The following is a 14525-nucleotide window of genomic DNA, read 5'->3' on the forward strand; positions in this document are numbered from 1 at the left end:
TGTGTTGGGTGTGCCACACACACACACACATACACACACACATACACACACACAGTGGGGTAATTGTCTGTTAGGGGCTTGGCAGAGGTCCCGTGCTGCACAGCTGCACTCAGTCAATATACACACACACACACACACATGGAGCAGGCTAGCTGTGGTCTCGTCATGATGTGTGATGTTTTGCTCACACGTCTTTCTTTGGTCAGGACTTTTCAATAACGCATCAGATATAAAGGAGTTGACTCATTTTCATTCATGTACAGGGTAATGAGTGTTTGCTCAGCCGTAGGAGGTAATCATCAAGTGTTTAGGTAATGATTGATGATGATGAGTTATTCACTATTTATTAGGGGTGTAAATCACCACTTTCATCACAATACGATATTATATTGATTCTTTGGAAAACAATATTTGCTGCCACGATACGATTTCAATTCGATTCAATTCAGGGACCTGTGATCGATATGAGACGATATCATTATGCCCATTTAACACAATCAGTTACGTTTATATTAACTCACAAAAAAAAAACTAAAGTATGATTTGATATTTTGTAGGGATGTGCATTATAAGCAAAATTACTATTCGAAAATCACAGGGAATTATTCGAATAATGTAGCGTCGGCACATTTTCCCATCTAACGCTGTGGATTAAGAGTTTTTTTTCAACCATATTGTTGGAATAGTGAAAGAGGCCGGTGGGAAGACAAACCAAGACGTTTTTGGTGAGTTTTATTTTGTTTCTGTCGGGTTTGAATGACAATATGCTCCGCTGCTGGAACAGCTGATCTACCTGCTGAAACTACTAGGGGCGCGGCGCCGCTTGCACGCGGACACGACGTCGGGGTGCACTCACGGCGGTACAAGGAGTCTGCCCGGGGAGGGTGGTCTGGTGCCAACGGCCCTTGCATGCCCTTCGGAACCTTAAACCCTGAGTGCATGGCCCGCCGTGCGCCTAGGGGTACCTAACTCTCCTTCCTCCTTTGGAGGAAGCAAAGGGGTTTGAGCGGCACACACACACACAACCCTGCGCTGATAGAAAAGAGCCGAACTGAACATGCCACACACGTTTTACCGGTAGTAACGTTACTTGGCAGCGCCTGCAACGGTTAATGCAAGGGAAATATGTTCTAAGATGGGACGAAAAGTCGCATAAACTATTCCATTTTTTATAATTAACAACGATTCGAAAAATCATAACCCATCCCTAATATCTTTATTACTGCGCTCTTCCAGACATTTAAATGAAAAACAATCTATTCTTTTTAATAAGAAGAATAAAAATAGATCTCCTGCTGTTGGAGGTCTGGTAGCTGGTCAATGCTGGTGAGCGGCTGGTCAACAAAATGAGAATAGCTGGTCCACCTTAAAGGTCAGCCCACCTTAAGTGAGCCTCAGCTGAAGTTGTTGCTAACAGCTAACAGCGGGTAGCTAGCAAGACACAAGAACTTGGCTTGGGTCTTGAGGAGCTGTAACATTTATTCACCGACAAATACACACACCGCACCGCTACGTTCACTGCTACAACGCTACTACTACTCACCGTCACACACACACACGCTCTCCTTCTCTCTTCAACGTCTGCTCATGTCCATGTGGCCCTCCTTGTGGAATGCATAACCAAAGCGCTGCTAGCACTGTTTGGATATTTAGGAATGAGGTGCGCTTGGACGGAAATGGTTAAAGATATGTGCCATGGGAATTTCAAAATAAAGGCGCATCTTAAAGATGATGATATGTATTGATGTTTTCACTTTGAATCGATGATGTTGGATAGTTGATCATTCAATCGATACATCAATCCAGATCGATGGATCGTTACCTCCCTACTATTTATTAGTTATCTTGTATGATATCTCAACAGCTATCGGATGGATTGCCATCACATTTTGTACACACATCCCTGTTAGTTTATGACCAAATACCTGCAAAACTGATGACATTTGACCTCAGCTGCACCTCGCGTTTAGTTCTGTTTAGCAAATGTTAGCATGCTAAGACGCGTGAACATGGTTAACATTATATCTGCTAAACATCAGCATGTTAGCATCATCATGGTGAGATGTCAGCTATTAGCAGCGCTGTGTTTGAGTGCAGCGTCACATTGCTGCAAGCGTAGCTGTAGACTCTTATTAAGGCCAGTATAGTCCTGATAAAGTAGACTGATAGTAGTCTATTTCTAGCTCCCCCTCCCTCCCTCTCCTCCCACTGCACAGCAGCTGACCTCTGACCCAGAAAACAGGCCATGTGGTCCATTCAGGGTTGTGTTGAGATGTGTCAGACACACATGACTTCCCCTTCAGGGTCACGTGTCCTGATGTGGGTCTGGCTCACCGATGCCGACACCGGCCAAGTCAGATGCTTTGCTGCTCGCTCACTAAGCTGCTGCTCGCTGTGTTCTGTCTATTTTCCTCCGAGAAACTGATCTTTATTTATTTTGTCCATTTTTTAGTCATTGAAAGGTAAAAGCCAGACACTTTATAAAGTGGCAGTTGAGTGGATACAACAGTATACAGTGCAGAGTAGATGAAGAGGTGGCATTAAACAGGAGAGCTTATTGTGATTCAGGTGTATTTTTTTATTTTATTTTCTACCGTGTTTATTGAGATGACTTTGTTGTTTATCACTGGCGCTGCTTCCTTGCTAAGGTCTTCTGTTTTATTTCAGTCAGACTATCTGATTAAATGAAGGTCAGATGAAATAAGGTCGGACGAGGCAGACAGGATATTATGAATTCCATCCTCTGACTTGTTGCTCTCTCACTCTCTCTGTAATGTTTCCCTGTTTTAATTGAGGAGAAATTTCACTCTGCTAGAAAAGTGCTGTTGGCAGTGCAGCCCGCCATTCATGCAGTCTGAAGGCCCTGACACACCAGGCCGATGGTCGGCTGCCGTCGGAGAGCGTCCGTCGGCCTAGTTTTTTGGTGTGCCTGTGTTGAAGGTTTTTCAGTCAATTAAGCGTGTTGAATTGTCATTTTTCATCTCATCTGATCATTCCAACACACAGATATTTTCACGACACTCGGCCTTCCAGTTTCCCTTTTTGAATGATGAATACAGACTACTGCGACCTGCTGGTGTGGAGAGTTAAATCCTCTCAAGCAGGAGCAGAACGTACTGTACGTGCTAACTGGCCGTCAGCTGTCGTCTTTGCGGTGCGTTCGGGTGCAACTTGTCGGCCAAAACAAAGGCAACGTGAGGTGACGCAACAGGCGTCCTTCACCGCTGCTAGTTCTCTGATGTCGGGTTGGTGAAAAAGGACGACAGGAAGACTCTTTGCTGCTGAAGTTGTCCAAAAACCACAAAAACATTAGTCACACCTGGTGATCATTTTTGCACGTCGGTATAGAAGTTCACGCTGCCAAACTAGTTTGCCCTCCTCGGTATTGTTTTTACGACTCCTTTGCTTCTTTTATTGCAATTTTGAGAAGTGCACTACGCATAAAGTAATAATAATGAAACATGTTTTCCCTCAGACAGCAGAAGGCACAGGGAAAGGGAATGCTTTGTGACTTGGAAGTGGCAGAAATCCAACGTGCAATCAGAACAGAGATGTGAATAAATATTAGTTTGGAGTAATAATGAAGGGGCCTGTTATGAAACGTCTTAATCAGAGAGATGGATGGCAGGAAGGGAGGAATGCTATCGTCTAGACTTCCCTCTTCCTCTCTTAGCTGGCCTCTCCTCTTTACAGACCTCCAGATGGAGGATTAACAGTTCATTTGACGCATTGTCATGATGTGGACAGGTCTGTCCCTCTCTCTCTCTCTCTGTCTGCCTCTAGCTTAAAACACACACACACACACACACACACACACACACACACACACACACAAGAAAGTTGTTGTAGGACTTGTGTGTATGTGTGTGTAATAGTTATGTTTACATCACATGTGTTGGGAAGCACTTTGTGTCTTTCCTACTCTGCTCAGCAGTGCCTCCTGTCTGTTGTTATGGTAACTGCACTCAAGAGAGCAGAGAAAGCAGACGGTGATGATCATTAACCTCAGGCTCACTTGTAGTCATGGGTGCACTCTCATATTGTCCATGTTTCTCATTTCAACCAGAGCGAACTGGATGACTTACAACACTTAGAAATCACACTCATGTGTGCTAACCTGCTCAGTCTGCAGGGCTCGACATCAACGCTCACCCGGGGCAAGTAAACTCTGTGTTCAGGCAAGTGGAACGCCTCATGCGGTTGTCCGATCTGGCAAGTGAAAAATAAATGTGATCTCTTTTAGGGACGCCCCGATATTCAGTAAAATTTTACCATCGGAAGATCGGCATTAATGCTTTTGTTTTAATGGCCAGAGTACGCTCCGCCCCTCTGAGAGTGAGGTGCTCTGAAGAACTGAACTAGGGATGTTAATGGTTAACCGTTTAACAGTTAACTGACATTAAGCATTTTAACCAATTAACGCTATCGGTTAAAACGGTTAAAAGAAATATTAATAATGAATTAAAAAGCTGAGTGGCTCAGAGGAGCGGCTCGTCTCTTTAAGGAGAAAAGCTGGTCCACCTTAACAGCCCACCTTAAGTTGCAGGATACAGGAAGTTGGCTCCGGTCTCTGGAGGAGTTGTAGTTTTGTAGCATTTATTCACCAACAAATTCACAGCTACAACGCCACCAACCACCTCACACTCACCACCTACACACACACACGGTCTGTCTGAAAGTTACGCAGACTCCGTGTGCAGCGGCGGCGAGCACGAAGCGTCCGGCAATGCTAGAGCTGCTAACGTAGCACAAATACACTGTTTGTTTTCCACTCGCGAAAGTTACACCGGGCAGACACACAGCTGACAACCTGCTAAACTAAACTAAATGTGCGGTGGAGACTTTTACTGGGAAAGTGGCTGCATGTCCGTAACACTACACGCAGCATCGTAGCTGCTAAGTTCACGCTCCCGGACTGAGTGAACTGGAGACTCCCGTCAACGAGAATCTGTTGTGCTCCTGCAGCTGATACACCGCTGCATGCGTGGCAGATATCTTGTCAGTAAACGGTTAATAATCGGTTAACGAGGGTCGGTTATCGGTTAAGAAAAAATTTCAAAATTAGCATCCCTAACCTGAACGGTAACGTTACATCCCAACAGCGCTACGAATTTACGAACGGTCCAGTTTGGGCCAGAGTGCGCTCTGGTGCTCCAGAGTGGCTGATAGTTGAAACAGTGGAAAGACTGATCAAAACAGTTTTGATGATTTTTTTTTTGTTTCTGTCGAGTTTGAATGAAGGGCGTTTTATTATGATCAGCGAAGTCAAATGACTGTTTCTGTCAATGGAATCTGGTGGCTTTGAGGAGAGCACATTAATTGTATGTTTTGTGTGTTAATGAATTATAGTCATTGTTTAAATCCCTGTTGATTTTATTATTTTTAATAGGCCTACATTTTCCATTTCAGACAAGTAAGTTTGGCTATTGGGCAAATAAAACATCTCGTCTACTTGCCCAAAGGGCAACTGGCTGAAAAAGCTTAATGTCAAGTACCTGGTCTGTAATCTGATCTAATGGTGCTGCATTCTGAGCGCTATAGTTTGCTTTTGTTTACCACAGTTTATGCTTCATTTTTAGGTTTTGCTTTGTCACTGTCTATTAGAAAGTAGGAGTGATGTACAGATAGAACAAAATTCCAACATCTATACGGTTTGGGATGAGACACTTGAGGCTGGTATTTCTGCAACTCTGCTTAGTGTAGGTTAAATAAATATAATAATTTACTCATTTGCTTAATGCACATTTTTAAGCAGTACTTATACTCAGCCTTATGACTATTCTTTAATGACAATATTATCTGACTGAAGAGACTCATTATAATATGGTAGGCGCTGAGTAGAACAGTCTCACTGTATATTATAAAGCAACAGAGACTTCTTTCTCCTTACCAGAGTCTGGAAAACTATTACAATCAAAACCCTTAAACATTTAGGAATTGCATTTGACGTCTTGAACAGATTGCTTAATCACAATATATACAAGTAAAATCCAAGCAAAACCTCTGACTCAAGTCAAGAAATTGGTGCTGTGCAGCATTTTAACTAAAAATCTGCAAGTCCAATGAAGGAATGAATACAGAATATGAGCGTATGATGTCCTCTCAATAATCCTGTGTTATGTCTGGAGCTCAGCTGGTTGCTGTTCCCTCCAGCCACCATTGTTAAGAATAACTCAGCAGTTTGCAACAGGCAGCCTCTGGTGTGTGGAACAGACACTGGCTGTTTCTGTGAAAGTATAGACCTTTTCTATTATTGGAGTAGCCACAAGCTCGTCTGGTTAATAATGTGTGTTTTTGTCTGAATGGAGAGACACACTGTTTGTTGGTTTTTAGGAAGTCGTTGCCTGCAGCAGGGGTGTGTTTGGGCTGAGTGTCTGCAGTGAAGTTATTAACTACTCAACTGATCTGCATCTGGTCAAACCACAGAGGTTCACCAGTACCATTTAGGTCACACTGTAGTCATATTTTGATGCTCGGGAGCATCGGCTCCTCCTCCGGCCAGGAGCAGAGCTTCGCCTCGCTGCGCCGTCGGTCCCTCCTGGGAGCCAACACCGACACCACGCTGCTGGAGTCCCAGGCCGTACTGCTGGGCCCACTGCAGGGAAAGGGTGACACAGCAGAATCAGAACCAGGACTAAGTGTGGTAGACTGTCAGACCCTGCTGTAGTCAAATGAGAGGTTTTCTAAAGGGACTCTGGTGCTCGGAGACACCACTTTTGTCCACAGGTACCGCCAAAATCAACACAAAATTAAAGTTCCTCGAAGTAACTTTTACTTCTTTGCTGCTGCTGCTGCTGCTTCAATGTCACGACCCCAGTACAATGCAACTTTAACACTCAGCTTACCGTCAGCTCATTGAAATGTGTGACTAAGAAGGCAATTGAGCTACCGTTCATACAAAAAAAGTAGTGAGCTTCGGAGTTAGATTAGGTCACAGCGAATAGGCAAGTCATGACTTTGACCATTTATTTCTTATCAATATTTTGTCTCCTGATAACATTTTTGTCTCTATTTAACTAGGATGGTCTTTTGAGATTAAAATGTCTTTCAAGACCGTAAAGACCACCATGGTAGCTTTTACACATCCTAGATGATGTTCATGTGACGCTGTAATATCTGCTGCAAGGCGATTTTCCGTCACGTCTATCTCTGAACGACGACGTGTGATCATTTGCAAAAGAAATCAAACTTGTGGTGCATGAGGAAGCTGCAGTCGCTATGTTTTTATTTTAAGTGACTGAGCTGAAATGATTAGCCGATCGACACAAAATTCATCAACATCTATTTTGATCATTTATCCGTTGAATAAATCCAGTTGTTCGAAGGAGACGTTTTTACAACAATATTAAATAGATATGAGAGAGAGAATTATGACCTCTTTAACTTCATAACAACTTAACAAGATTTTTTTTTAATCAAAGCAAATATTTAAATAATCATAATCATTTGAATTGTGTGTTTTTATGCAAATAACCACTATAGATGACAATAGCAAAGTACAGTACAGTACTGTGTACAGCAACCTCCCACCCCCCAAATATAGGGCTCCCGCGGAAGCTATGGTGTAATTCAAACACTGTAATTTACTGTGTACATGATTTTTTTCATGTAAAATATATCAAACATTAAATGATATCAGACCTTCATTTAGCGCATAGATTTCAAAAGTGGCGGATCAAATTTCTGAGTGGCAGACAAAAGAAAAATACTTGTCGGCCACAGTGGCAGGCAGTGAAAAAAGTTAATTTCATACCCCTGCTACAGACATGTCCAAGGATTTGAAACAGCAACCAGCTAAAGTTGTTTACAAGACGTCATGTTTCTCTGCTTCATCTGGCTAATATGAAATCACAAACCAGAGCTCCTGCATACAAACATATCAGGCTCCTCAGTCTCTTTGTGCTCCAGCCTCTTACATCGATCCAGACGTGAATCGATCTCACCCCTCCACACACACACACACACAAACACACACACACACACAAACACAGACAGACACACACACGCACACACACACAGACAGATACACACTTTTGCATTCACAGCTCCTCTCGTCTGTCTGGAGCAGTGACAGCATCGTCTCCGGAAAGCACCGCATCACTCCTGGAGGAGTCTGTGTGTGTGTTTGTGTCGAAAGTGTGTATGTCTGTGTGTGTGTGTGTGTGTGTGTGTGTGTGTGTGTGTGTGTGTGTGTGTGTGTGTGTGTGTGTGTGTATGTGTGTGTGTGTGTGTGTGTGTGCATGCTCAGGGTGTGTCTTAGATGGAGGTGGGTGTCATCTGGTCTGCAGTAGGTGCATTTAAGGGTGTGTGAGCGGTTAACGGCGCTACCTGAAATAGCTTCCCATTTCATGCAGACGTGCAGAATCACACTTAGCACACACACACACACACACACACACACACACACACACACACACACACACACACACACACACATACACACACACATACAGTAGAGCTTGTTTTGTGGTTTGGGACCTCTGTGTGTGTGTGTGTGTGTGCACCTGTCACCTGTGAACAAACAACCCAAGCTTTCCTCCTCATTAGGCATCTTCAGCACCTCCGCCAAGACGTACAGCTACCCTGCTGAGAGCACACGCACACACACACACTCACATACATATATACTCATTTGTGCTCACACACAGTCATAAGTGCACACATGCTGACGGTGAAAAAGCAATTAAATACCTACGGCATCATCATCACTTACATCCCCGTATACCCACACGTCTCCGTCATCGACAACTTTTGTGCTAAACACACACACCTGCTAAATTCATTCAGACCATGGTCCATTTCTCACCCTGAGCTCCCATTAAGAAGCTGTAGCCCACAGACAAACTCACTGACTGCAGCACAGTGTAAAATAGATTTGCTTTCTTAAGGCTGACATACAAGTGATTATTTTTCCCCTTGGCTGCAGTTTGCACCTTTTTTTATATAATGCCTTCTCCGTGTACACAAAGAGGGAAATTGTGTGTATGTCGAGTCAGAGATAGATTGATGTGATGAAGATGTTTTGCAAAGCAAATGACAGCAGAGGATCTGGAGACATGAGATCTGTTCAGGAGTTGAAAGTGTTTTAGTTTGTGCTAGTTAGTTAAATGGATTTTGGGGTATCAGGGTCCCTGGAAATGCTATGTATTGTAAATTTATAACGCTGAAGAAGCCTTTTTTCTTTCCTACACAATTTCTTGTTTTTGTCTGGCAACACCAAAAGTGAAAGAGCGATGAACTAGAACTAGAAACTGTGGCTTGTTGTTGTGTGATTTGGTAAGCGTGCAGTTTCCTTTCCTTCCTTACTTCAGTGATCTATTTTTACTGTGAATATGAAACATAAGATACGACGTCTGTGTCTCATTTAAACTGATATTTTCTGATCTGCGGTGGCCTGCAGTCCTGCTTGGCCGAGGTGGGCTAATTGAGGCCCTGCGCTGCATTTCATGGATCCACCTTTCTCGAATTGGTTAGCACTGTTATGTATACACTAATGTAGCACAGGTGCGGGGGGTCTTGTCTTGAGTAAATTAGCATAAAGGTCACAGCATCCTTACGGCTGCAATAATTGACACGTTTTTACTGTAAATCTGCAGTAGATGATTGAATCCCACGGCCGGTGTTGCATTTTTGGTTTGTGGCATTTCTGCACTGTTGTGCCATTTACCTTATTGTGTATTCTTGTAGACTTCAGCAAGTAGAGCTTATAGCACAAAGGCTGTTTTAGTTTAGCGTCAAGACTGCCAGATGTGCCACCAATGCTGGAAATGAATGAAGGAGAGACACTTGAGGAGGCGAGCAGGCTGGACTCCCTCCAATAGTAGCTGTGCTTGTTCCCCATGCAGCTCAGAGGCTGATCACACTGATGTCATGTTTGTCAGTCAGTAATTGCAGTTAATTGCATATATTCTGCGACCCAGATGTAAATCAGACACTGATTACAGCGGCATGGTGCAGGCTCCTCAGCACCGAGAATCAGAAAGAGAGCTACAGTATATGGTGTAGCTGCTAAAAAAATCTTACAATACCAAGAAGTCCATGTTAGATCATCTTCCATCTCTGTGTCTCTTCTCTGCAGTGACAGACTTCAACAATGGCTTGGAGGCCAGTTCAGACTCTGATGACGAGGACAAGCTACACATCGTGGAGGAGGACAGCCTGCAAGAGCCTGAGGTCGCCAGCGCTGACGGGACCAAAACGCAGGACAGCCATGACGCCGCCACCGCCACCGCCACCACAACAGTATTACCCCACAACGGCTCCTTGAACGGAGGTGAGACGCCATCATACAAACATGACATTTATTGTTTGTGTATCAGTATCAGTGTGTGGGTTTTCATTCCAGCCGTCTAAGTAAATGTAGGTCAGACATTCCCTGGCTTTACGCTGGACTTTAAAGATTGATCTTCATTATATCCGTTAATCCTGGGAAGGTTTGCTGAGCATGTTTGCTCTTTCTCAGCACTGCCGTCTTTCAGATTCACACAGTAACACACATTCTCAGCTGGGAGCTGCCCAGTACACCCACAGGCTTACACAAGCTCTGCTGCTGAGAAGTTCAACTTTTACACACAGCTGCACCTTGGTAGTTGTAGTTCAGGGAGTGTTATACACATTCATTGCACAGATTCTCCCAGACCGTCTGCAGAGTTGAATCAACAATACTGAACTTAACCCCTTACCTTTCCGCCCTCTATTTTTAGAGGTGTAGAGATGGGGCGCAGGGGGGCTTTAGGGGGAGATAGCAGGTCAGCAGTAGATGTCACATAGAAGTGATGTACGTCATCTGAAAGCTGGAACCTGAAGATTAATTTGAGATGCAGCTCAGCACTGTGTGTCAACTTGTTCTTGTCATTAATAAGAAATAAACATGAATTAATAAATTAATCAATCAATTAAAATACATAGTGAAAGTGTATAAGGGCTTATAACATTAAGATACAAGTAGGTGATTTCCATCCCCATGCTCTATTATGTCTCATAGGTTGTTGCAGCAGTTTTGGGGTTGATACCATTTATTACACAGATTTGGTGCTAAATTTAAGCATTTTTTACCACTGAAGAATTGATAAAAATGATCAATAATCCCTCCAAAATACCACATTAAGACACCCAGACCTTAAAGAACACCATAGAAAAAGCCATGCCGTGATTTGGGATCAAATACTTTTGGCATTTGGAGATTTCTGCAAGAATTGCATTTCAGCAATTGGATGGTGAGAACTTCTGCTCTGGAAACTGCTCAGAAACCCCCTTATTGTCAATGCCACCCATCCTCTGAATGCTCTAGGTCTCTAGTTTGATCCATCCATCCTCTGAATGCTCTAGGTCTCTAGTTTGATCCATCCATCCTCTGAATGCTCTAGGTCTCTAGTTTGATCCATCCATCCTCTGGATGCTCTAGGTCTCTAGTTTGATCCATCCATCCTCTGAATGCTCTAGGTCTCTAGTTTGATCCATCCATCCTCTGAATGCTCTAGGTCTCTAGTTTGATCCATCCATCCTCTTGATGCTCTAGGTCTCTAGTTTGATCCATCCATCCTCTGAATACTCTAGGTCTCTAGTCTGATCCATCCATCCTCTGAATGCTCTAGGTCTCTAGTCTGATCCATCCATCCTCTGAATGCTCTAGGTCTCTAGTTTGTGGCTGTAAAGTTTCATGAGGCTGTGATTATCCTAGAGGTCACCACAGGTAATTTTATACAGGGAGGTCAAGTTTCAAAATATGGTCTCACTACAATGAAATGTCTCCTATGGGGACTAACATCATCACACATGAATACAGTTGGGCTCATTGGAATCACAAGAGTCTCAGCTTTACAGTGAGACCTGATTTATGTAATTCAAGACTGTTTAGGGACCCCAGTATGCAGAAATATTCAAACACACCATTTTAGTATCAACGAAAATAATATATTTCTACTGCATTCAAAAAACTGCATGTGATTATCATAAAGTGGGCATGTCTGTAAAGGGGAGACTAGTGGGTACCCATAGAACCCATTTTCATTCACATATCTGGAGGTCAGAAGTCAAGGGACCCCTTTGAAAATGTCCATGCCAGTTTTTCCTCACCAAAATTTAGCGGAACTTTGTAGCGTTATTTAGTCAAGTGTTCTTCTCAACAAGCTATGCTTACAGTATGTGGTAACAATGGATTTCTTAGGTTTTCAAGTTTGATGGGATCCCAGTATCCTCACTCTAGCTTTAAAACTGAGCCTACGCTACAACCTCCAAAAGACAGAATAGCAGCTGGGCGTGTCGGAGTGTTAAGGGGGTTAAGCCTGTTTCTGTGACATTCAGGACTATAACCAAACTGGACGGCGAAAGCCAATAACGTGCAGAAAATTGTCCTTATGGCTTGCATGTGTAATTCGTCTCCATCACTGCTGTAAATAAACCTTAAAAAGGTACATTAATGATGGAGTGTGTCAGCTCAGTATATGGTCGTACTATCATCTCTATATGGTCATGTGTTGGCTCAGTATTAGAACAGGTGGTGAGATTATCTACGCAACTGTTGTCAAGTGGAACCAAATCAGGACAGAAGCAGACTTATGTTCACTGTGGTGGATGTGCATCGTTGTGAAACAGTGCTATATTAGCTAAAGTGCATAAACAGTGCCGTTTTTTTAAGTCCCTGCCTGTTAATTGAGTAAATGTGATAAAAACATGAAAACACAAACTAAGCATTCTGCAGCGAGCGTTGGTGTGTAGAAAAGCTGGAAGTACGAGTCAGCTGAACACGACCACAGCTCCCTGTGCAGATAGAGAAAGTGAAAGAGACAGGAGAAGGGGAAAGTAAGCGTGTCTGAGAAATAGACACGCTTCAATAATGTATAATCTCGCCAGTCATGCAGAGGATTTTCTGTATAATCTCCAGCTCTCTCATCCTTACTAACAAATCCCATACATTCCCTAACAGGCTAACAGCTTTCAATAATATAGTACTCTGCCCCGGGTCAATTCTCTACCCCTAAATCCCTGACAATACAGCACCGTTCACACCAAACATAAGTGCATTTCCTCCTTTGTGATTTTGGTCTGGCTTTATACTTTCTGACTTATCCAGAAACCTTTTGTTATCTCCGCCAGGGGAGTGTGTATTTGGTCGTGCGTTTGCATCTCTGTGTCTGTCTGTCCACGGCTAATCTCACATACTGCTGGACCCATCAGCCTAATATTTTTTGTGCTCATTTATGACTGTATGCTCAATGACCTCTCGTGGTCTCAAAACATATGTTATTGTCAACATATTTTACTGTTTTAAACCGTCACTGACTGCTGACTAATGGTACGTGTCCACAGCCTCCGTCCTTTCCACGCTCCCCAGTCATTGTCTACGTAAGCAGCCGTGCAGTGCATTCTGGTAGCGTGGCAGCACGATTCGAGAGACAAAGCGTCACGTCGGCTGCTCCTCATTTGTATAAAGTTGACGTCTAGGCTACTTTATGCAAATCAAAGGCGTCCGACGCAGAGTAACACAGAGTAACTTTTAAACTAACCGTTGTCGATCCAGAATAAAGACAGATTCAGCAACTGCATGGCTTATTGCTCGCATAAAATGTTTTCAGAAACACATTTCAATGAACTGTTTTTGTGAAAAATTTCGTGAAAGAAAGTTTCCAAACGAGCCGCCATGTTGTTTCCGGTTTGAAAGCTGGGAGCAGCAGCCCACAAGGGAAAGCGTTCGTCCAATCAGGTACCTAGTGTCTAGTGGCAGCCCATCAAGCGTCCAATGCTGGGGAGCGAGGTGATCCCTCGCGATAAAAAAGCGCCCCTGTTGACACGTACCATAACCGGCCTGTAGGGCCCGCAAGTGATCAACAAGTGCTTCAGTTTCGACTCTTGTTTCTGCTCCACTCTTGATGTGCACCATAGACTGTATATAAAGATAGACCACACGACGTGTTATTAAGATTTTCTTTTTACTTCATTGCTGCGTCTGATGTCTGAGCTCCATAAACACGACTCTTGTATGGTGCAACTATTACACCCATGACAGAAAATAATGATCCAAACAGCAGAGATACGTACGGTTATCTGGGTCAACTGTGTGTGAAAGACTCAACCTCTTTTCCCAGTTTTTATTGTTTGGTATGACAGCAGTATAAGAGGCAACCATTTACTGCTCTGCTCTACACGGCATGACTGCATGCAGCACAATGCAAATGCACGAGATGCTTGGATGAGATTACTGAGCTCAAAGCTCGAAAGTGAAGACTGGGGAAGTGAAAATCAGAATGAAACTGTAATCCAGTCGGAGTTTTAAATCAGAGAAGTTAAGCTTATAGAATGTATAGAAAAGACAAAATTATGTTTTGTCAAATGGCTGATTTTTAGATTTATGATGTAATGTTGCTATAATGATAGACAGACTTATGTTTTTCATGCATTGCACAATCTGCAGAAGATTCCTTCTATTTCAGCCTTTGTAGGTGCACTTTTTGTTTTGTTTTGTTTTACCTTCTCTTAACCTGCGGAAACACCCTGAAAAGGACACTTTATGTCGTGGGACTTTGGAC

The 14525-nt window shown here is 43.3% G+C and overlaps 1 protein-coding gene across 2 annotated transcripts in view; it reads left to right on the plus strand.

Annotated features, from left to right (window-relative positions):
• Positions 1-14525, plus strand: part of LOC119498866 (zinc finger E-box-binding homeobox 1-like) — a 93017-nt gene that overhangs the window by 49850 nt on the left and 28642 nt on the right. For both annotated transcript variants that reach the window (XM_037787960.1, XM_037787961.1), the window contains exon 2: positions 10079-10273. In XM_037787960.1, the coding sequence (XP_037643888.1) occupies positions 10079-10273 (195 nt within the window). The remainder of the gene's footprint in view (positions 1-10078; positions 10274-14525) is intronic.

Source organism: Sebastes umbrosus, chromosome 12, assembly GCF_015220745.1.
Source record: "Sebastes umbrosus isolate fSebUmb1 chromosome 12, fSebUmb1.pri, whole genome shotgun sequence".
Lineage (NCBI taxonomy): Eukaryota > Metazoa > Chordata > Actinopteri > Perciformes > Sebastidae > Sebastes > Sebastes umbrosus.